This window comes from Euprymna scolopes, chromosome 18 (genome assembly GCF_053919585.1).
Source record: "Euprymna scolopes isolate OS-2025 chromosome 18, ASM5391958v1, whole genome shotgun sequence".
Lineage (NCBI taxonomy): Eukaryota > Metazoa > Mollusca > Cephalopoda > Sepiida > Sepiolidae > Euprymna > Euprymna scolopes.
The window spans coordinates 72,037,172-72,062,156 of record NC_136499.1 but is presented as its reverse complement, the minus strand read 5'-3'; the positions used below and the strand labels follow the sequence as shown (position 1 = coordinate 72,062,156).

At 34.4% G+C, this 24,985-nt stretch overlaps 1 protein-coding gene and 1 pseudogene across 2 annotated transcripts in view; one reads left to right on the top strand and one right to left on the bottom strand.

Annotated features, from left to right (window-relative positions):
* Positions 1–10,501: 10,501 nt before the first annotated feature.
* The window catches only part of LOC145297660 (mitochondrial intermediate peptidase-like), a 96,759-nt gene continuing 82,275 nt past the window's right edge, over positions 10,502–24,985 (bottom strand). For both annotated transcript variants that reach the window (XM_080143829.1, XM_080143828.1), the window contains exons 16-20: positions 24,278–24,376; positions 16,573–16,710; positions 14,698–14,819; positions 13,248–13,321; positions 10,502–10,706 (exon numbers count right to left, since the gene is read on the bottom strand). In XM_080143829.1, coding sequence (XP_079999955.1) covers positions 10,639–10,706; positions 13,248–13,321; positions 14,698–14,819; positions 16,573–16,710; positions 24,278–24,376 — 501 coding nt within the window. In that variant the 3' untranslated portion in view covers positions 10,502–10,638. The remainder of the gene's footprint in view (positions 10,707–13,247; positions 13,322–14,697; positions 14,820–16,572; positions 16,711–24,277; positions 24,377–24,985) is intronic.
* Positions 17,505–17,621, top strand: LOC145301510 (5S ribosomal RNA; annotated as a pseudogene).

Here is a 24,985-nt window from a genome sequence, read left to right as displayed (position 1 = left end):
ACGACCCAAAACTAGGGATTCTACAATCAAAAATTAATTTTAAAAAAACAGCCGACAAAAATTGTTCATTCAGCATGCAAAAATGTTCTTAGATTAATGGTCCGTTCGGTATGCAAAAAAAATGTTCTTGGATTAATGGTCCGTTCGGTATGCAAAAATGTTCTGCTCTAATAGTTCTGCTTATTTTAGTGTATGAGCTTGTATGCGTGCATATGTACTTGTGGTTAGTTCATAGTTCATCAGAGAAAATGGCAATAACTCAATAACTAAACATGCACCCATGCAAAACTTCAACAGCTTGGGAGTCAGGGATTTTATATTCGCCTACACATGCATATATTTGTTTTTTGTTTTTTTTTGGTTTTGTTTTTTCGATTGATAAACTCCCATTTTTTTCACTTTACTAGTCCTTGTAAGGTGACTAAACAATGTACATGCAAAGCAGTTTCTATTTTCTTTCTTTTTGTTTCAGTCTTCTCTACAACTGCAACCCATTAGGCCATGTGCATGCAAAACATGTTTTGTTTTTCCTTTCATTTTAGGTCCTTCTCTTTGACTTAACCTATGTGCATGCAACTGAGGAAAGATAACCATGCTCAGTTCACTATCAAAGGAGGGCTCATACACCCTTTAAACTACTCACTCATTTTCTCTTTCATAAAGTAATCAGAAAAATATTTGCACTTTTCATACTTGCTTTTTCATTCTTTTTCTTTTTTTTAATGATGGCTTAGGGACTGACTTTGGGGTCCCTGCTGTAACCTTGGGTTTTGTCGATAGTTGCAGCTCATGCACGCTATCCAGATTTTGGTGGACGGCACTCATTGGTATCCCCACTTCGCTCAGATGTGCTGTTGTCAGTGGTTTGTGGTTACCTGGTTTCTTCTTACATTTAACACTGGGGAATTCCTTCATTATTAACCCCTACATCCTTATCCAGCTATCTACTAATTAAAAAACAATCTCCAGATTTCTCTCATACTTCATTGAATAAAAGAAAGGTCGGATCCTATCCACCTATCCATTTTTCTGATATTTCTCTTCTTTTTCAAATTTAGTCAGTCTTCAGCTAAACTCTGTTTCTTTTTAGTCAGAATTCCCAAATACAATTCTCTCTCCTATGAGATCAAAAAAGTTTTCAGGCACACCACCCACACATGCACATTTTCCAGTGCATTTTGCCAACCGATGGCAATAAGATCTTTCCTCTCATAATTCATACCTCGAACAAAGATCCCTACTCATTTCTAGTGTGATTAACCCTCTATAACTTTGTCTTTCAAACACTGTATCTCGGCATAACTAATTGATTGTTCATCTGTGGGTCTAATTGCTCCTCTTCAAATCACTATCCTCAAAAAAAAAATCTCACTTAATCTTCACGTGATTGTCCGAAGTCAACAAAATAAAAATGGGTAAATGTGGTATTCTGGTAACTGAAATAACTCCAACCAAACGTTGCACAGTCAAGTCACATTTACGCTTCTATTTATTTATCTCTACTTGCTCAATGGCAATCCATTCTTCAGCTATACAAAAATTCAAATTTATCATCAATACTCTCGGTTTTAAATCTTAGTGACATGTTGGGCACATAAAAATTATTAGCTATACTCCAATAGTGCTCGATTACAAAAATATCTAAAAACCTTCAGTTCCATTTATCCCAGCAGCGCCATTTTGGCCAGGGACTTAATGTAACAACTGCTCCAACACTACACTCAACATGTTCAATCCCCTGTCCTGTGAGGGAGAAATCTTTCTCGACCAAGGTATTTAAAAAAAAAAAAAAAAAAAAAAAAGTTTTTTTTTTTTTTTTTTTTTTTTCAAAACAGAATATCAGCATCGTTACTTTCTTTAAGACTCGACAGTTTACTCCCAATTGGATCATTATTTCGTTTTTGTTTTCTTTCATAAAGTTCTCCAACCCAATGACTTTCTATGGGACAGTCGAAAAGAAATTTATTATTTCATCTACCATGAAAACACCAAGGCTAAATGATTTTTTTTTTTTTTTTTTTCAGTTTAAATGCCTTAACATCACTTTCAACAATCTATTCACATTTCATAAAAGTTTTCACACTAAATGATTTTCTATTCAACACAGGTGAGAATGCTACACAATTACACTGTATCAGTCCTCATCTAAAAAAAATTTTTTTTTTTTTAAAATAGTACATTTCAATACAAATATTAAAATAGCGAAACAGTTCCCTTCATTTTTTTTTTTTTTTACATTAAATTACAGTTCTATCAATTTTCATTTGTTTTATCCTAAAAAAGATTTAAGATTCAATTCCCTGATACACGTTTTAGTTTCTGTCTATCCCCCATTGGTTTCTATCTACTAGCACATCTAAGAGAGCAGCCCATGCCACAGCCTGTCAGCACCACACGCACACGACAGCACCAACAGTTGCAACCCAACCCATTATCAGAATGCCACCTAGTTCACCCTTCTAGTCTACATGGTTACCTGCTCCTAGGCTGATAGGAACTTTGCTCCTTGCAATCTCAGGGTTTTTTTTTCTTTAATTTTAAAATTCTCCACTAAACGTTCCTCTATTTGACAGTCTAAATGTCTCACAAGTAATCTCAGGCAAATCATTACTTCATCTTTAAATTATTCTTACGAGAGCTTCTATTCATTACAAAATCAGCACGGCATCGATACCGCCGGTTTCTATTTCTCTAAGGATTGGTATACTTCTCTCAATCCCTATTTGGTTTCTCTTTTCACAACCATTCTTCCGGTTATCTCGGCATGAGCGTATTTTCTCGCTCTTACTTATTTGACCTTTCTATCTGATGTTGCATTAGTTTTTACCGTTCACCAATGGGTCATGGTGTCTGTCATGCACTGCGGACCGGGCGGAGAGACTGTATATCTATTTTTGTATTCCCAGATGCCTTTTTTCCATGGCATCCCACGCAGACACGGCCAGTGTCTCGTTAAATTTACCGTCAAACTCCATGTATTATATATGTATAGTGCCTTCCGCACTTTTTCACCCACCCTCCGCAGGGTTTGCGTAAGATTTAGGACAATTCTCTTCGGCTTCCTCGCCACATTTTCCCATTACGTTTCCTCATGCCTTTACAGCCAGTACACCTTGCACATTTCTCAACTTTCACGTCAATAACATAACTTTCTCTGCATCTCAGTCCGCCAATACACGACATCACCGACTATGCGTTTCCCCAATGGCTAGAATCCTTGTAAAATTTCTTATTTATTTCTCTCTATCCCTTGACAGCCGATGCTAGTCTATAACAATAGACTATGATTAAAATATATGACAGAAACTACGAAACGATCGCATTTTTTTTTTTCTAAATCTGTCAACTGTCGATCTCTTTCTGTATGTTTTCTTTTCTTTCTCTATTTTCTTTTTAAACTGTCACTCTATTTCAGTCTTATTTCTTTTCTTTCTACCATTATACGACCATCGTTCTATTATAATTTATTTATTTACTTTTCCTTTTTTTTTAAAACTCTATTTTTCTTTTAAAAATTTCAAAGCGAATCTAACCTTTCGGACTGCTACCAGTGATAGATCAGAGACACTCCTATGCCCATCAATTCGCCAATACCTCGCCCCTGCTCCAAGATGGTCTTGGGGCTTGCTGCTTTTTTCTTTTTCTCATGTCTACTAAAATCTGTTTACTGCTATGCCTTTTAAGGGGACTTGCCTCTCTCTCTTTCATCAGTGACAACATATTCGCGTCCATTCTTATCATCTGCTTCGTTTATTTCAATCTCTCCGTCTCTCATGGTCCTCCTTGCTGCAGTTTTTTTTTTTTTTCATTCATTCTGACAGCTGGCTATTATGTTTTTAGCTATGCCCTCAAAATTCAATTTCAATCTCTTTTCTTTTCGATAAGTTCTTTTTCTCCCGATTTTAAAACATTTTTCTGTGCCATTTTCCTTTTTTTTTTTCAAAAAAACTGAATTCCAGACGCTTAAAAAATGTGTTCGTGGTTACTCATTCGTGCACATCTCATGTGGTATCCTGGTCAAGGCACCATAATATAACCCTAACGCCCTCTCTCTTGTCCAGGGGGCCGGGCGCATCCATCACTAACCTGGTTCACGGGAGCATACTTGTCATGTACTCTTGGCCGTGTTCATCGCTCCCGGCTCACAGGAACATACATGCAACCCAGCAGGGCTACATTCTTACTTGTCTAGTGGTAGACCCCTCAAGGGTGACCAGACTCTCACTGGTCACTGGAAAATATCTCTCTGCTGCTCAGGGCACACAAAATGTGCATGACCCTAAGTCCGTGCAGCCGTCACTCTGGCTTTGTGCTGGATCCAGTCATCTGACGTCGGGGCATACCTGAAATAAACTGTGTCCTCATTCAGGCCGGCAATTGAGAAACAAGGAAAAACTCTGGGTCATTTTTATATAACAAAACAAAATAATTATTTATAAATCTTTTTACACTTGTTTAAAGTCGGGTTCTTTGATCCGAGCTTCATGATGCAGGTTGTATAACTTAAGTTCATCTAGTTAATTTCCCAGCTAAGAACAAGAGCTTTTTAACTTAGTTCTTATGAGGGTTTCAAACCCCCCCCCCCCCCCCCCCCAGGCGGGGCGAGAGCGATGTGGACGTCTCAATGCCAGCCAGTAAAGAGATCCTAATTCTAAAAAGCCAATCGTTTTTATAAAATTGGCCTCTTCCCCTCTGTCATATTGAAGATTACCTTTTTTTTTTTTTTTTTTTTTTTCTCGGAACCTCTTTTTTTCTCTATCCCACTATCTTATTCTTTTTCTTCTCTCGTAAACTCCTTTCTCTATCCCTTTATTTTATATTCTTTTCATTTTCTCTTTTCTTGTTAACCTCTTCTTTCTCTTTCAGGACCATCTCTCCCTAGGCTCAATTTATTTATTTATCTGTCCAACTAACTTATCACTTGCTTGGTGGCCTGGTATTTAAATAAAACAGGTAGACCCAAATGACAACATCTCCATGACACCAAAACAGACATTGAACCCAAGTCATTGTTTCCATAATATTTTAATTGTTTTTCCAAACTCAACCAGAAAACGATCCTGTATTGTTTTTCTGCCAAACTCAAGAATCTCATTATCATATTTATTTATTTCTTTTTTTTCCATTGAAATATTTTATTTCTTATGGGCATTTTTGCTTCTTATTACCACATAAGTACAAAATGGAAATTAAAACCGCTTAAAGAACAATTATTTATTATTTTCTTCTTTTCCTGATAAAGTCCTAGGGACAATTTTCTTTTTTTTCTTGATCAAATATCACCCCCTCCCTCCTACCTTCTCTCCCGCTATTTGTAAAGCAAGACAGATGGTCTGGGATCTTGCTACAAATTTCTAAAAAAAAAAAAAAAAATTTAAGTGTTTTTTTTTTTTTTGTTTTTTTCCCAAATAATTTCAGTATAATTTGTTTACATTTGGATTAGTGTGAGGTTTGTTGCCTGACAATGTTATTGCAAATTCATCCTTTTCAGTTGCTAACGTGACTGAAATGCTGAATCTCTACTTGCTCCCAAAGAAGATTCTGATTACATAGAAAAAAAATTTAATCCCTTTTTGTTATTTCATAATTTTTTAACATCTTATATTGAACCTTTCAGATCATACGTAGAATTAGCTAAAAGACTTAATTTATAAGAATTTTTCAAGGCAATATTTTTTAATTTATGTATAGTATTGTTAAAAATAAAATATTTTATATTTCAAGTTGAATTTAGCTAAAGTATTTTATTTTCTAGCCTTACCCCCACCCATTTGGGCTAAAACTTACTTCCTGAAGAAAAAATAAATTTGCAAGGTAAATTTTTATTCAAATAAAATGGTTTTGTCATATTCTTACAATAAAACATTTGAAATTAACATTGATCATCAAACGATTTCATAGTATCCTTAACTCATTGATCCAATAGATTGTTTGAATAAGTTTAGACATATATTTCTCATAGCTTCTGAAAGTTAAATGATTTCGGACATGATTCTTAAACTTTTGTTTAAGAACAGTTGTTTTGTTGTGTTTTCTTTATCACCTTACCAGAGTCACCACAAGATGATGGTTAATCAAGATGAACTGTAGCAACTGAGAAGAAATTGACAAGATTTGCTTATTTGAAAGAACGACTAAGAATATTTAAAACCATATGGGAGCAGCTGTGCTGTATTGTGTTTCACAGATAAGAAGTTCTTGGAAAGAAACTCTGTTCATGGAAGCTATATTTCATTTTAGGTACACAAGAAGAATCGAAGGTTCTTTGCAGTTGTTTCAGCCCGGTGAGTTCTTACTGTGAATGTATTACAAGATATGAACATATTTCAAATTGGTCAAGTACCTATCATCAAAATACTGACAGAAAATAGAGAGTTACATCAGGAGTAAATGACTATTTGGAGCAGTACAATATTCAAAGTATTTTTTTAGTAACCTTAGAAACAGATTTGATGCAAGTCATCCATTTCAAAATTCTGAACATACGGATGAAATTTGATGCAAAATTCTTTGCAGAAAGATTTTATCACATGCTCTGGTTTATTGATGATGGTTGAAGCCAGAGATCTTACATCTGTTCAAGATTCTGTTTACTATTCTTGAAAACTCATGGGTACCAAGCCTCTGTTCAACAACTCTAGATTTAATCACTATTTCTATAACTTTTTTGTAGTGGCTGTAATCAGTTTTAAAGAACAACTTTGATTTCAATACCTCTAATTCAATAAAAGTAATTGAACAATTGGTTTCTGAAAGCAATGGCACCAGCACAATTAGAGGTGTATCATCGTTGGCTGTTTGGCCTCTGTTTTAAGAGGTTTTATAACAAAAAACCAGCAATTAACTAATCAAATATATCGGAGATGACACTGGATACTTTCCTGAAAATGGAATGCAGAGGAATTTCAAAGATAAGATTTGAAGCTGTGCCAATCAGTTTGTAAATATCAATACACTCTGTGATTGAAAGGAATACCAAGATTCTTAGTTTGAACCAATCTGAGTCATCAAAGGAGACGGTACAGTAGATGTGCATTGTTCAAAACAAGTTGAGAAGAAAAGATCAGCTTATAAAAAAGTTCATCAGCATCAAGTATATGAGTGAAGTTGTCAACAATCTGGGTCAGCTCATGAGCAAGTGAAAAGTTTCGACAAAACTTTCCTTCATCTATTTTGCTAGAGTGGACGAGCCATTCTACATTTTGAACGTTAAAGTCACCACAGGACAAACGTTAATGGTTGTGGCCAAAGCAGAACGCAAGAAAAATTCCATATAGGCATTAAAATGGTTTTATGTAATATATTTTCAATGAGGAATCATTTTGATTTAAAATCCATTTAGTATTACACATGTAAACTTGAAAAACACTAGAAATGTATGAACATTATCTGAATAAGCAAAATCGCATAACATTAGGTCAAATTCAGTCACCATCTTGTTTTGATTTTACTTATTCAGGTAATGTTGATACATTTCAAGCGTGATTTTCTCAAATGACATGCAAAATACTAACTGAATTTTAACTCTAAATTATTTATACGAGAAAAATAATATAAAACCATTTTTAATGTCTATACGGAATTTTTCTTGCATTCTGCTCTGACCGCAACCTTTAATGCTTACCCACTACAGATATGAATGTGAGTAGAAGGATAAACTAACTGGGATTTGCCAATTTTTTTCAGAAAATTCCATTGTTATATTGGACGAAAGATGGAGAAGGTGCTGCAAGTAAATGCAATGTAGAAACAATTTCACATAGAATTGATTTTCAGATTGACAGATAAAATCCTTCAATTTACATAAAAAAGCTATGTACATTTCCTGAATTGGAGGTTTTTAACAGAACATCAAACTAGGCCAAATAAATCAACAAAAAAATTTTTTTGTGGTATAAAAAAGAAATCCCTGAATCCAAATATCTGAAACATTTCGAAATGATCTATTAATGAACTCAATTAAAATTAAAGAGAAACGGAAGAATCAAGTTTTGTTGGTATTACCGATTGATGGTTGAGAAGCTTCCATTTGTATTGCATATTAATGTTGCACTCTTTATAAGGAATGTAGAGAAACTATTCTTGAAAAGAAGTGGATGAGCAGACATTTAGTATCCAAACATTCTTGTCTGTCAGTTCAAAATTATCTGGAAACTAAAGCATTGAAAATTAATTTTTATTTATTTATTTTTTATTTATTTTTTTTTTTTTTTTGAGATCAATTAAAAAAAATTTCTAACAATTTATATTATTCTTTCAAAACTAATTTTGATTTCTATAATTAAATAATGAATTTTAAGAATTTTTTTCTATCACATTTTCACCCTAAACAAGGCACAGTGCCATTTTGATGTAAAGGGCTACTATCAGGGACATAAGTTGCAGGGATACTACATAGGGAGTTGAGAAGCAAGATGTCTATTCACATTATACTTGAACTCCTGTATGTCAGTACAGTTGGGGAAGCAGGAACCCAGAAGGAAATTCCAAAGTCTAGTAGTTCTGGGGAAGAAATAATAGAAGGCTTTCTTACATCTCGGGATCTCTACTGTGTAGGAGTGGGATTTTACTGCATGTCAGGTTTGTTGACAGTATTTATGTCAACGGGATACTAGGGCTTGTAGTTTGTCAGCATTCATGATTAAAATACTTGTAAAACAGACAGAGGGATGCAACATTTCGTCGATGGGGCAGAGGTTGAAGCTTAGATGATAGTTCAGGACCTATCAGGTTGGCAACTCTCTTTTGAACTCTAAGAGTGAGAAACAAGTAGCAGATGCACCAGCCAAAATGTGACAACAATACATCATACATGGACGAATGGTGGTCTTGTAGAGGTACAGGATACTTTCAGGCGTAAATAACTTTCTAGCACAGTAGAGAGAGCTCATCTTCGCAGCAGCTTTGGTAATGCTCTCGATGTATTTGTTTCAACTCATGTTCCCTGTAAACATTAAGCTGAGAAGTTTGAACAATACTTTCAGGTATTATATTAAGAAATAAAATGAATCTTAAATTAATATCATGTCAATAGTTTCATATCTCCACATTAGGCAGCTTCATAAAGAATTTTCAGATATCCAAACAGGACAGACGGTACCTTGATGTTGCTTGGGGAAATTGAGGAAGCAAATAATTGCAATGCCAGAAATAAATTGACTGGAAATCCTCTTTTCATAAAAGATAAAAAAAAAATTTGATTTACAGATTTCTTTCCCACAGGAAGGGAAGGGGATAATTTGCAATATAACAAAGGAATGAAATGGCTGACTGGTGTATCAATAAACAAAAATGCATTATGGTGGAATTTCATTCTGTAAGGTGGGGAGGGAGTTACTCACTAATTCATTGCATTGCCAAAAGTTGTTTTCATATTAGGGAGAGTGGGAGGGGGGTTTATAATTTATAATATTGCTCAGCATCGCAAAACGTAGAAGAGTCTTTCAGACTCTTCATCAAAAATCTTAATAAGCCTGAAATAAAATAAAAATAGGCATTGAATTAAAAGGGAGAAAGGGGAAATTAATGAGATGTTATTTTTGAAGTCAACATGCAAATTAATTAACCAGTTATATTAATATATATATATATATATATATATTTTATATATATTCCATTTTCACCCCAAACAATGCACAGTGCCACTTTGATCTAGGAGGCTACTATCGGGGACAGTAGTTGCAGAGATACTATGTAGTGAGTCGAGCAGCCAGATGTCTGTTCACATTACACTTGAACTTGTGCATGTCAGTACAGTTGGGAAAACATGTACCCAGAAGGGAGTTCCAGAGTATAAGAGTTCTGGGGAAGAAACTATTAGAGTAGAATGCCTTCTTACATCTAGGGATCACTACTGTGTAGGGGTGGGACTTTGCTGCTTGTCAAGTTTGTTGGGAGTATTTACGTCGAGGGGGTACAAGGGCTTGAAGTTCGTCAGAGCATCCACCATTAAAATACTTATAAACAGGCAGAGGGATGCAACATTTCATCGATGGGACAGTGGTTGAAGCTTGGATAACAGTTCAGTACCTTTCAGGTTGGCGACTCTCTTTTGAACCATATCCAGGAGTGAGAGACTAGTAGCAGGTGCACCATCCCAAATGTGACAACAATACTCTATACATGGGTGAATGGTGGCCTTGTAGAGGTAGAGGATACTTTCAGGTGTAAGTAACTTTCTAGCACGGTAGAGAGAGAACACACCTTCTTTGCAGTGGCTGTGGCAATGCTCTCAATGTATCTGTTCAATACAATAAAAACAAAATTTGTTTACGCTATATTTCAATGGGTCTCTATGGCAATCCCCACCCCCTTCACACTTGGAATACTCTATCTATACTGAAGTAATTTCTGCCCAATCTGGAAACATTTTTCCGTTGAATCTCATCCAAATTTGCTGTCATCCTTGGCAAAACCTGACATAACTTTTTATGTGTTGCTCAATTGCAAATATTGATTTAACTTTTGAAACACAAAAAAAAAGAAAAGAAAGAAAGAAATGTAAAAGTTCAACATTTGGAAACTGACATTTATTCCCCCCACCCCCATTTCAACTATTTTTTTTTCTGTTTGACTATCAGCAGTAGACTTAGTTTTAAGTCATCCTATTTCTAATGAGAATGGTTGTAAAAATTACAATCATAATTCCAGTTCATGTTCAAGTGAACTGACCAATTTGTCCATTGTTGGTTCTTCTCCCAACAAATCTGAAAAAAAAAAAAAAGGTTCTTTAGTCATTTCTGGCAATGAAACTAAATCATAAGTTTTCAAATTTTTTTTTTTACACACCATAAAAATTAAGTCATGTAATTTACTATTATTAACAGTTTTAGTTCATTTAGGCATATTTTAATTTAGGAACATTTCATAATTGAATGATTTGAGTTTAGTTATAATAAAAAAAATTGTTTTATTAAAATCAATAACATTAACTATCATAAAAAGTGAACAAATTTAAGTAGGACATAATTTTAGTAAAGAGAAAGTGTTATAGATAGAGTGTCAGATTAATTTTAATTAACAGATAAAAAAATATTTCTTTTAACGATATTATAGCATTTTATGTTTGTACATACGTTATCAGTTGCACACACTTAAAACAATAAGATCGTATTCATACAATGTCAGGCATTTTGCCTTCCACTGAGTGTAGCAGCTCATAAAATTCACATACAATCCTCAATAAGTATATCCCTGTTAAAGAAGATGATATACAACACCTAGTATATCAAAATGATCATCCATCTTGTACTAATCAAGTTAATCGTCATTTAGCGTTGGTGATTTAACATGGATGGTTATTTTGTGTTTTTATCATTATTATTTAAGACAAAAAAAATTTTTTCATCATTATTATTAAAGACAAAAAAAATTTTTTTATTATTATTAAAGACAAAAAAATATTTATCATTATTATTAAAGATAAAAAAAAATTTTTTATCATTATTATTAAAGACAAAAAAATATTTTTTATCATTATTAAATTAAAAAAATTTATCATTATTATTAAAGACAAAAAATATTTTATCATTATTATTAAAGACAAAATATTTTTAAACATATATCATGTTTAAAAGCATGAATTCAAACCTGATAAAAAAAAAATAAATGATTTTTTTCATAATTGCAAACAATTTATTTTGCTTTAACTATGCATTGTGTTTTGTTCTTTCACAATTATATAATCATTTGAGCAAAAAATAAAATAATAAAATGCTCCTGGTAGGAACATGTTTTTACTAACTGATTAAAAAAACGATTTGTGAACAAAAAAAAATGCACAAGTCAATAAATTCATGTTGTGTTTATGTCATATGGTAATTAGTTGTACTTGATGATTAAAAAGTCCAAAATGTATTTTTTCTCAGTATCAATGATTATTCACAGAATATTATTCAAAAGATTAACATCTATGCTGATGATACCAATCTATACTCATGTTTTTTTCTCACCTATCTCGCTGTGATCAGTTGCAATATTCAGTTGATCTGGAAGTTGATTTGGATTCAGTTGTGGTTTGGGGCAAGAAATAGCTTTGTTTAATCCTGTTAAGACTCGGTTCCTTTCAATTGTAAGCATGATCTGTTTTCTTACATTTTTATGGATGATTCTATTCTTGAGAAATCGGCTCTTAATCTTTCATTCTCTTTAAATTTTAAATGAGTACATACATTAGATCCATTGTTCTTGCCGCTTCTTGCAAAGTTGATTCTCTCTATCACTCCAAATACTTTCTTACATCTCTACAAATCTACTATCAAACCTTGTATGAAGTACTGTTGTAATATTTGTGCTGGTAAATCTCTGTCTCATTCAAGGATTTTAAGGTTCAGAGGCATATCTGTAAGTTAACCCTATCCTTTCTTCACCTTCATCATCACAGATGAAGATGTTACCAATGTCAGCATCTTCTATAAATATTGTTATTGCAGGTGTTCTTCAGAATCGTCTGATTTATTCCCTGCTTCCTTTATTCCAGCTCATTTGATTTGCTAGTCTAGTGGTCTCCATTAATTTGATACTTCATTGTAATACCACTTCATATTCCAATCGCTTCTTTTCAAGAAATGCAAACTTGTGGAACTCTCTTTCTGCTGACCGTTTTCCCTCCTACCTACATCCTTGGTCTTTTTAAGACGAGGCATCTCTCTTTTTGATTATCATCTTTTGTTTTTAGCTCCTTATATCAAGTGATTTCATATTTTGTTTGGAACGACTTCAATAAAAATTTAAAAAATCCATATTCATCTGAAATCTACATTTCCTTTTTAATGTAAATTATGATACATTATCCAACAGAGATTAAAATATTTACTCAAAAAAGTATTTAATGAGGCAATATAAAATGGAGACACACTGCACCTACTTCAAAACCTGCCACACCACCTTCCAATTGTCAGGCAAAGCAGTCAGTTTTGAAGTATGCTAAGCACCTCAAATGAAACCAATATTGTAGCTAATATTTTAGTTTGCCCGAGATTTGTGTCCTTTATTGTGTTTTATAGCATACTTTTAAGTAGTTTTCTTTTTGAAAAAGATTAATCTCAGAATTATCAAAAACATTTTACTATTCTACTTATAATTACATATGAAAAATTTTGAAAAATAAATATAAAAAGATTTATAATTGAAATGTGACCTTCATCTGTTTGTTCATTCATCACATCTCCATCCCGGTATCCTACATTGCTAACAGCCTTCTTACACACTTACATGTATATATTTTCAGAAAACAAAAAAAAACTTACTTTCAATCAATTCACGTGGTGGTTTCCCACCACCATAAGCCAACAACTTCTGACGATAACGTTCACCCATAGTTCTGAAAAGAAACTTAAAACTTTTAGAAAAATGAAAAAGAAGAAATTGTAAAGAATGTTTTTTTGCCTTTTCTTCTTAAATATATTAAAAAAAACAAATAAAATAAAAAAATATGTATGTTGTACATATCTGTGACAAAACAAAATATCAAATTCCAAATACCACATAAATTGATAAAGTAGTTTTATTTTTATAAAGAAAATCATTTTTAAACGATTAATGGGAATTTGTAGACATATCAACATATATTTTGCAAGTTTGAATTATTGAGTTATCTTCCTTTATCATTTTTTTAAAATTATTTTCAAGACAGTTGTTCTTCGGTTACTCATAAAATTTGATTTTCTTTATTAAAATAAAACTACTTCATCGATTTACATAATTTTCAGAATATGATATTTTCATTTTGTCACAAGTATGTATATCATACAGATTTTTATTTTTTTTGTTTAATATAGAACAGAACAAGAACAAAAAAATTTTCTGTAACTATTTTTAAAAATTTAAGATCTCTGTAGTATTCCTTTTCTCTGAAACTAACTTATGAAATATTAATACTTAAAAGTTGATAACATTTCATTGAATACATGTGTCGCTGTTTCAACCAAAAAAAAACACTCATCAAAAATAGAATAATATTCAAAGCATAAACATCACAGCCGACGTCCACCCGGCATGTACATTGACACAGATAACTAACCCATGGAACACTGTAAGAGTACAATTCCAATTCGGATACATCCACGACTTTATCAGCTACAACTGGATACAAACAAGTAAAAACAATCCTCAGACAGATGGCTCCCTACAATATGTTAAAACATGAAAATAAACACAAATCCAAAACGAAAATGATGATTAATGCCAGGAGCCACTTGTCTACAACTACATCTGCCGGACAAGTATAAATACAGCAGGCTTTTTAACAAGCAGTCAAAAACAGCGAGATCGCCAAGTGGTGTGGTTCCTCCCGTAAGCAGCTTAACCCAATGCAGCAGCAGCCATACCACCACAGTAGGGGTTAGACTACCCACTCGACAGCAGCCTAACCCTCCTCCTGCTGTTCCCAGCACCTTCCTGCAACTTGTATGGTGCCTTTCGGCAGTCTTCAGCGCCCTTCCATAGCAAGCCCACACCTTTTGGCAGTTTCCAGCGACGACTACAAAGCCACTTCAATTCGAACACAAGCAGTACTCCAACTCTCAATCAACTGTATTTGTCATCTCTTCTTCGCCATTGTTGTTTGTCTTTTTCTTGCCTGCGTCATCTTTTAGTTGTAGGGTCAATTGCCACCGACATTCGGCCCCGCAACACACACAATTCAACCTACTTTTCCATTTTGTTAAACATCCATTGACTTGCGTAAACTATACTCACCGATTAAACGGATCGTCTTTGAAGCACTTTTCCCAAATGCGAGAAGCGACTGCACGAGACAAAAGATAGGAATAATAACGCGCTCCGTAACCCACAAGGTGGACAAATCTCAACTGCCAAGCCTAACGGGAGAAAAGAAATAAAAAAAAAAAGATTATTTTCTCATTAAAACGAAATCCACAATCAACGGTGTAAATTTAAAACCAAAATTATTATTAGTATAAATTAATTTTTAATGAGTAAAAGATTTTAAGCATAAAAAAGATCCTATTAAGTATAAGATTTTATTTTAAGATGACATGCTTCAAAGGCGTTCTTACAAGGAAAATATGAACCACAATATTTTCATGAAGTAATTTATAAGCTCTGAATTTATGATTTGTGAAGGTGTTGTTATTCTTTCTCTACTCTATCATTATTTCCATATAACATGCTCAACTGAGCTCCAATTTCTGGTTCCTTCCTGTAAAGCATTCACAGCAAGAACTCTTGAAAATTACTTTATTTTTATATTGCATCTTCGATGATCAAGCGAAAAAAGGGGGGAGGGGTGATAACATACTTATAAATATGAAATTGTCTTTGTGTATTATTATATAGATTCTGTAGACTTTGGTTACGTTGCTGCTGATTTCATTCTGTCAGCCATAATTGCTGTTAATAATTTTTTGGTACAAATTTAAACAGTTTGTTTAAAACTGAATTAAATTTTTAAAAGAAACAAAAAGGAGAAGGGGAGAATGATGTAATTAAGAAAAAAAAGTTTCTCAATGCTGCAAGTTCAATCTTTGAATAGGTTGTTGCTTTTCATTTTATTTTCAATCACACACAAAAATACATTTTAGGAGATATCATCAGTTATAAAGCCCCTTTAAAAATTGAAGTTGAGCCCTCTTTAGGGAATTAAGAAAAAGTAATTAACTTTAGTGTGAATGCAACAGTCCGACTTCTGGTCATTAAATAATCTGACTGTTTACTATGTGTATAGGTACTTAATTCCCCTCAATTCTTGTATTAATTTCTGGTGGCCTTGAGGTAAAAATATTAGCCTATAAAATCAAGGGTGACGTTAGTAGGTTTGAATCTTACAACTAGCTGTAATTATCACTTTCTACACTGATGATTGTGTAAGCATGAAACACTAGTGTCTGTAGGTATAAAAATGGTTGATTAATATTTTAAAAATATTATATTAGTGCTAATAAATCTGAATAGACCTAACATAGATAAAATAACATTAGATAAGAAGGAGAAATATGCAAGCTTAGAAGTTAGTGTCTCCAATGATGCTGGGTTAAACATAATTGAGATGGAAAAGATAATGAAATACCATGGTTTAATATACAACATAAAATACCATGGTTTAATGTACAACATGAAATACCATGGTTTAATGTACAACATGAAAAGAAACTAATCTTAAGATCTCCATCATTCCAGTAATTATAGGAGCAACCAGACTCATAAAAAAGAATTTAAAAAACTGTCTGGCAAATATACCTAGTTAACCAAGTGCAAGAGAAATACAAAAAATTGCACTTAAAAAGAAGTTAGAAACTTAAACAGATCTCAATTTGAAATGTATGCGATAGCAGGTGAATGTTAGACATCTAGTGGGATGCCTCATCCCCAACTAGAACAAATAATAAATAAATAAAAAACAACATAAATAATGGTACTTATGTATTTTTAAATAATTTTTATCAGGTTAAATTCATGTTTATCTTTTTTTTTTTTTATTAAATTGTTAGGTGGAAGCACAAAAATAGTTACAAAATACCCTCCCCTCCCCATGTTAAGAATGGCTTTTGAAATAATGTTATTATTTCAGTGCGGTACCAAATACCTAAATAATTAATAATAAAAATTACTTACTGTGCCAGGAACATATTTAATACCATAATATTTGTTCTGCACTTCAGCCAAGATGTCTGTGGTGGATGTTTCAGGAGGAGGGATCTTCCCATGATACATTTGGTCAAGCACGGAATAAAACACCTGAAGTTGGAGATCCTGCAAAAGTTAAAAAGGAGTCCAGATTTATATTTGTGATTTATATTTGTGATTTATATTTGTGAAAATGACATTTGTAATTAAAAAAGTTGTACGACTTTCCCTTACACATTTTTTTTTTTGCTATTGGTTTAAGGTAGGGCTTCCAGGAACATTTCTGATAGGGGAATAGCGTAGGCAAAAATTGACACCCCCTTGATCCTCTCTTTTTAAAATAAGAAATACTGCTTATCCCATATTATTAACTAGGTTGACATTAGGGTCAGCTAGAACACCATATAAAAAATAGATAGTTGATTGGTTAACTTATTTACATGATGTGAGAAAAGATCAAAATTAAATTTAGTTGTTGACAAAATTTTAGCTCGGCATCATTTAAGATCTAGAAAAAATAAAAACTATAGGAACCTGTGGAAATTCCACAGGTGTATCCTTCATCTGTTGTATATTATGCCATGTATTCTATATGCGTCTGGCACAAATACAGACCCCACAATATTATTGCATAATCTTTTTTTCATACTGAAAAATACTCATCTAATTGTCTGCTAATGTAATTTCAGAATATATCGGCAAATATGGGGGTTTATCCGATGTAGGAGTTTGCAATATATTTCCATTATATTAGGTATGCCAAACTGATGATTTTTTCAAGATACCAAAAAACTTTCTAGGTATGCATATATATATAATGCTGCAAAATATTTTAAATTTACCAAATTTATCTTGGTATCTCAATTAGTACTTGAGTTATGACCATTCAAAGTTAATCAAAAAAGACATTGTTTAAAATTATATACAGCACAATCATGTTGACACACCGGTTCTCGCCAGATCACCGAAGTTAAGCAATGTTGAGCCTGGTTAGTACCAGATGGGTGACCATTTGGGAAGGCTAGGCGCTGTATGTACTTTCTGGGAAGGTTGGGTGTGGGGCCAGCACCCGCACCCTGTAAAAAAGAACTCCTCACTACAAAAACATCTACAAAAGTTGTAGATGGCCTATGCCCCTCCAGGGGATCAAGGGCTATGGATGGATGGATTGTTTAAATTGACCTTGCATTTTATATCACACAAAACACATTGTATAACTGAAGAGAAAAACTTCAAATAAATGAAAATTTTGATAAACAATGTTGAACAATTATCTATTATATAAAAGGAATTTTGTGTGTGTTTGAGAGTTTGTTTCCTACAGACTCCAAAATGGCTGAACCAATTATGAAATTCACACAAATCTACTTTATGTATCTGGCAGTGTTCTAAGATGGGTTTTGTATTGGAATGTCTTCCATAAGTATTGATAATCAAAAAAATCTGATGAAAGAAGGAACAGACGATTTTGACCAAAGTTAACACCTTATACAGACCTATCATTACAAGTGCATTTAAAAAATTTTATTACCACACAAGCTGAAAAACCCAACATAAAATCAACAGTAAGTTCTTTGATATAACAGGGGTATGTTCAAAATGAATGTTTCTGTTTAGAGCACAACTGAACTAACTTGACTTTTGCATTTTAAACTTTAATTCAGACCATTATATAAAAATTTTATAAAATGAACAGTAGGTTCTTTACAGTGCAATGTAGACTACAATGTATTGTGGACTAAGTCACTGTGGGGAGGCATGTGAAGCTTCCTCCGAGTGCACTGCAATTGATCCCCAACTAGAGCAGGAAATCGATCAATTTGATTTTAAAAAATGGACAATTTCACTGATTTCGATGACAATAAAAATATGGGAGTGTGAAACATTTGTTGATCGTCATTCAGTCCCAGGCAACGTCAGATCTCCCTGCTAGTATAATATACATTTAATTAATCATTCTTAGATATACCTAGTCTTAAGCATTGGTAAAAATCACATGCCATCAAAAATAATTCTGCAGGAACAATACAGAAGGGCAACTTTGACTGTTCATAAAAGATTTATTTAAACTAACACATTGAAACTTATGATCGCTGACATCATACAGATTAAGTTAAAACGCTTTTTTTTTTTATTAACAGCTCCATAAAAACCTTATTTTTAACATATAAACATGGCCAGAAACTCAATTTGGCAATTGGGCAGAAAAATGGGTCACATGTACACTTTATTAAATCTTTTAAAGTTACCCATAAAAGATAAAAGCCTAAAACTTTTATACTTGATTAATTTTTGTATGAGGGATTAAAAGAACATTATTTCTTTCTAATATTGGAAGATTTTGTGAGTGATTCAACTTTTCGTACATGATTTTCGGAATAAGATATTTGTTTCATCACGGATATGTATATCATACAAAATTTTCTTTATTTTTGTTTTTTAATATAGGAGGAATTCTGGACAGGAATCAAGCTTTCATGCTTCACTAGTCTCAATATTTGCCCACCCATCCCAAACTCATCCGACTGCCACCCTATCTAGGAGGCACAGTTGAGAATGACAACAACCACACTGCCTGCAACACCAAGGATAAGCTGATTGACAAAATTAAATTGCTGTTCAAACATTGTGAATGTTGCATGCTCCAAGTTAAGGTAGTGATGGAGGTTTAGGGTAGCTTGTTTGGCTAAGCTGTATTCGACAAACGCTCTTATAAGAGATACTTTCTTTTTAATTTAAATAACTTTAACGGTACAAAAACTATATAGCACTTTGAAAATAATATATGAAAAAAGCCTAGGGCCCCCTTTCGCCAACAAACTCATCAGAAGTTATCATTGGTAAACCAAGAGATGCAAAAAAAAAAAAAAAAAAACAAATTTGCAAGAGCAAATACTCAGGGATAAACAAGTAAAAATAAAAACGCAAATAAGAAATAAGAATTTGTGCAAAATATAAAATATACATACAATATAAAATATATATACAATAATATAAAATATGCATACAATAATATAAAATATATACACAATAATATAAAATATATGTACAATTGAGATGGAGGATGTATGAGAAGGATCAAAATATATTTCCGAGCAAAACAAGTCTAATGACTTATCAAATTCTTTTTGTCAACAAAAAGAAGGCTTGCATTTGAGAGTGACTCCAAAATCTTTAAATGATTTAGAGAGTCAGCCCAGTGCAATATTCTGAAACAGTCCATTTTATAGGCATTGGAACAAGCTGGATTTTCAATTAGATGTTGGACAATGGCAGATTCCAAGGCAGAAAAGCAGCAAAAACAATGTGGCTTGCCCAGTCTAATTTCTGCCAGTATATGTTGGTTGATGCATGTCTGCAAATTCAAGGAGGTTCGATCCACATAGCCAGCTTCACACAAGTAATTGAATTCATAAACAACATTGCTTTGTGTGATGTGGGGCAAACTGTCCTTTGTGGCCAGGGGGAATGCAGATTTTACACCAAAAACAACCGTAACACAATAGACGGGAAGCAATTTGTTACAGACTTAATAATTTGTCTGCCCAAACACTGACCAGCAACTCCAATCCAAGGCAGTTTTAAATAAACAAGACACTTGAACAGACCCAGGACTATAGGAGAATTGTATTTTTCTATTTGATTATTAATAGTATAATTAATCAAATTCTCCAGATAACTATTACCAAAAAAAGACCAGTGAAAATCAGTTTGTGATAAACTGTAGTAAAGAAAAGAATTCTTACTACGTTCAATCAAAACATCCAGGAAAGGTAAGCAACTTTCATTCTCTTTCTCCATAGTAAATAATAGTGCTGTGTGGAGAAAATTAAGGTTATCGAAGAAGATTTTTGCTTCATTCTCAGAAACAAAGGCTGCAAAAGTGTCATCAACGTATCTAAAATATATTGAGGGCTTCAATATATTACTAACAGTATCGACTCATAGAATCCTACAAAAATATTCGCCAATGCAAAATCCAGGGGGCTTCCCATCTGAACCCTGTTGATCTGACTGTACATAACGTAATCAAACCTAAATTTCATTGACTTAGTATAGATGAACATGGGTTCAACAAAGGTCAGTAGTACTTGGTGACCAGTAGTCTGAGATGTCGGAAATTTTTCTGTTTCTGTCTGTCCTTGTGGCCATGTCACTAGTAAGGGTGCTGGAGGTAAACGTTTTGTCTGGGCTGACGTTATCCACCTGATAGTCAGGGACCCGAACTTTGGATTAACCACTAAGGAGGCTGTCCTATCAGCAGGCGCAAAGTACTGGGACTGCTGTATTGCCATTTCGTGAGTGGATCTGGACCATGCAGTAGTCTCTGGTGGGGCCTCTTGATGCCATATTAGTGGGTAATTGTTACAGCTTTACCTTTTCGTGTGCTACAAAAAAAAAAATTTTTCCTGTCTTTTTCTCTCTTACTTTCCCTCTCTGTACTGCTCTAACCAAGTATGCCGACCTATTCCACAAATCCCAAAACCTCAACATGAAATATCTCCAGAATAAAAACTCGATTAAACCTAGAACCCCATCTTCCAACGTAGACCCCTACTACCAGGTCTCCTTCTCCAACATCAGGGGTCTACGTTCCAACCTTCCAGAGGTTGAAATCCAATTACAGGAGATGAAACCGGACATATTATTTCTAAGTGAAACTGGAATAGGGCCGACCACTTCCCTAGATGAGTTCATAATTAACGGATACTCTAATTTAACAGCTAAATCTGACACCCAAGATCGCCATGGGCATGGAATATGTGCCTACATTAAGGATGGCTTCCCATGTGGCAGGGATATCTCTAGAGAAGATCCTAATTTACCCTATATGTGCTTCAGGGTTGCACTTGCTAACACCGCTGCATTTATATTTGCCCTCTATAGGCCCCACAACAGCGGAGTTACTATCTTTAAGAGCATATCTGAGAAAATAGACCACATACTGTCTTCACATCCCTCGGCTAACATCCACATCTGTGGTGACTTCAACGTCCATAACGTGGAATGGCTGACCCATTCAAATAAGACAGATGATGAGGGGAGGTCTTGTCATGATTTTGCCATTGCTTATGACCTCACTCAGATTGTTCGCGAACCCACCCGTGTGCCCGATACACCTGGTCAATATGCAAGCCTCCTAGACCTTTTTCTCTCAACTTCCCCTGAGCTATGTTCATGTTCCGTTCATTCTCCTCTAGGATCCTCCGACCACTCCGTCGTATCAGTTAAGATAAAAACGAAATGTAAGAAGCCCCCAGATGTACCCCTCCACCGTACTGTATACCGATACTCTATGGCTGACTGGGATAGCTTCGGTACATTCATATCCGATTTACCTCTACACTTCATGTTTAAAACGGAAGTGTCCTCTATAGTATCAGATTTGACCGAATGGTTAATTGTAGGCATAGACCAGTTCATACCATCTAAAAAATTCCAACAAAAACCTAACAGCCAGCCATGGTTCTCCCCAGAATGTGCTGCTGCTATCACACACAGAAATCACTTTTTCCATAGCTACCAACGTAATAGATGCACTAAGACTAAAGCTGCTTTCAGGACTGCCAGCAACCACTGTAAGAGAGTAATAAAAAATGCAAGAGAGCTATATGCCCAGTCTGTTAAATCCAAGGTAGCTGATCAGCGGCTTGGTTCCCACCAGTTTTGGCAAATAACAAATAGGATCCTGAACAGAAGTGTGCGTTCTATCCCAACCATTATCAATGGACCAGAGGTCATCTCGTCAGTGTCAGACATAGCCAAACTATTTGCAAAGAACTTTGCAGCTAATTCTACCCTATGCGACGAAGACCATCAACTCCCCATATTTCCTCCTATAACACAGAACAAGCTAGGTAACATACAAATATCCGTGCATGAGGTCGCCAAGCTAATCAAGAACCTAGATTCCAGTAAAGCAACTGGCCCTGATGGCATCCCAATTATAGTGTTAAAAAAGCTTCAACCAGAACTTGCTCCCATACTTACAAAACTGTTTAAGCGCTGCCTTAAGGAGAAGTGCTTTCCGACTCCCTGGAAGACCTCATCAGTTTGCCCTGTATTTAAGAATTCAGGTGATAAGTCATCTCCCTCTCAGTACAGACCAATAAGTCTCCTGTGTGTTATGAGTAAGTTGCTGGAATCCATATTAAATAGAGAAATAGTCAACCACCTCAGCAGGAATAACCTTCTTAGTGACACACAATATGTTTTCCGCTCTGCAAGATCTATCACAGATGTGCTGACGGTTATATCCCACAGGATTAGTGAATCTCTTGACAAAGGCTTCCTTTCTAGGGCAATTGCTCTTGACATATCAAAGGCCTTCGACAAGGTATGGCATAAGGGTCTACTTCACAAGATTTCCAGCTATGGTATAACTGGAAATGTTTTCTCAATCATTAAATCATTTCTCTCCGATAGGCTCATAAGAGTAGTGGTAGATGGACAAAAATCGGAGGCCTGCAATATAAATGCTGGAGTCCCTCAGGGGTCAATCCTAGGCCCAACTCTCTTTCTGATCTACATCAATGACCTCCCTAAACACATACTTAAATCATTCGTTGACATCTATGCTGATGACACGACCATCTACGGCAACACATCAAAGGCTGTAAATGACAAAGTTCTCTCTGATTCTCTCTCCTCTGATCTCGAGCGCGTGGTTCAGTGGGGGAAGATGTGGCTGGTTACCTTTAATGCATCCAAAACCAAACTCCTATCCTTACATCATCAACGATCTGATCCCCATCTGGCATCAATTGTGATGTATGGCTCTCGTCTGGGTGAGGACCCGTGTTTTGACAAGCTTCTGGGTTTGACCTTTACTCCTGATCTGAAATGGAACACGTACATCAAGTCTGTTGCCAAGGTCGCTGGAAAGATGGTGGGATCCTTCTACCGCTCCAGAAGATATCTCACTACTGATGCAATTCTCTATCTATATAAAAACCAAGTACGTTCAAGGATGGAATATTGTTGCCATATCTGGGCAGGAGCTGCTAAAAACAGCCTATCTTGCCTTGACAGAGTACAAAATAGACTTTGTGGCTTAGTGGGGGATGCCCTTTTCTCTACCCTGCAACCTCTCTCCCACAGAAGAGACGTTGCGAGCCTATCCTTGTTTTATCGTTATTTCCATAGCAGGTGCTCGTCTGAACTCCAATCTCTGGTCCCCCCTAGCCAATCTTTCACGAAAAACACCCGTCTAGCTGAATCCACTGTGAAAAATTTCCCCCACTCTATATCTGTGCCTAAATCAAAACGCGGATTCCATGAACAAAGCTTCTTTCTTAGAACTGCACGCCTGTGGAACTCTGTTCCGTCTGCCTGCTTCCCATCGGACTACAACTTGGATGTCTTCAAGTCCAATGTTAACAAATTCCTAATGAACCGCCCCCTTAAGTAAACACTTCATCAAATCTCCACACTAACGTAATGTACTTGCAATAACCCTTATCCCTGAGTGGCTTCCGGGCCTTGATAAGTGGTGATCACTGTGTAAAAAAAAAAAATATATATATATATATATATATATTCCTGGGTAAAGGTGGGGGAAGTTAGATTGCTATTATAAAGTGAGTTGGCACAAATACATATTTTTTTTTATAGGAATTACTTTGTTATCCTTCGTTCCTATCACAATTGAAAATGAAAGACATGAAGGTAGAGACGTTAAAATTCTACTCACAGAAGCTGCAAACATTTTTTTTGCAGCAGAGAGATTGTTGATAGCTTTCATGGGCAAAGGTTCTCCTGTTTTATAATGTCGAGCAAAAGTTGACAAAACCTAAAGATTAAGGGAATAACATGTTAAATGATAATAAAATAGCTCCAGCAACAATGGCGTATACACAATCAAGTGAAAAAAAACAAGTTTTTGTTTCATTTTCATTTCAAAACAAATCAACATTTTCAGTTATTTAATTAACAATACCTATCGCAACAGGATTATAACAATGCCATCTTGGATAACTTTTAACAAAAACAGGTTAATTCTGATTTGATTTGTGTTACAATATATTAATCTTTTATGGGTTATTTAATTTTTTGGTGTCGTTCCAGACAAGGCATGAAACTACTTAATCTAAGAAGCTAAAAAAAAAAATACTTCAAGGTCAAAAACTTGTTTTGCATAAATAAACAGTTTGTAATCAATAAATTCTATTTAATTCAGATGTTTGGGTTGGTTTATTCAACATGGATTCTAAAGTCTATAATAGTATCCATTAGACCAATCTATTATTATGTTAAAACTCTAAATTTGCTTGTCACGATATCACCATCTCAAATTTTAATGTCATGATGTCATTTCTAGCAAACTTTTCATGTTGAAAATAAGTCAAAAAAATTTTTGTGTGAATTTACTCTTATGATTTAACTACAAAGGAGAGGGAAA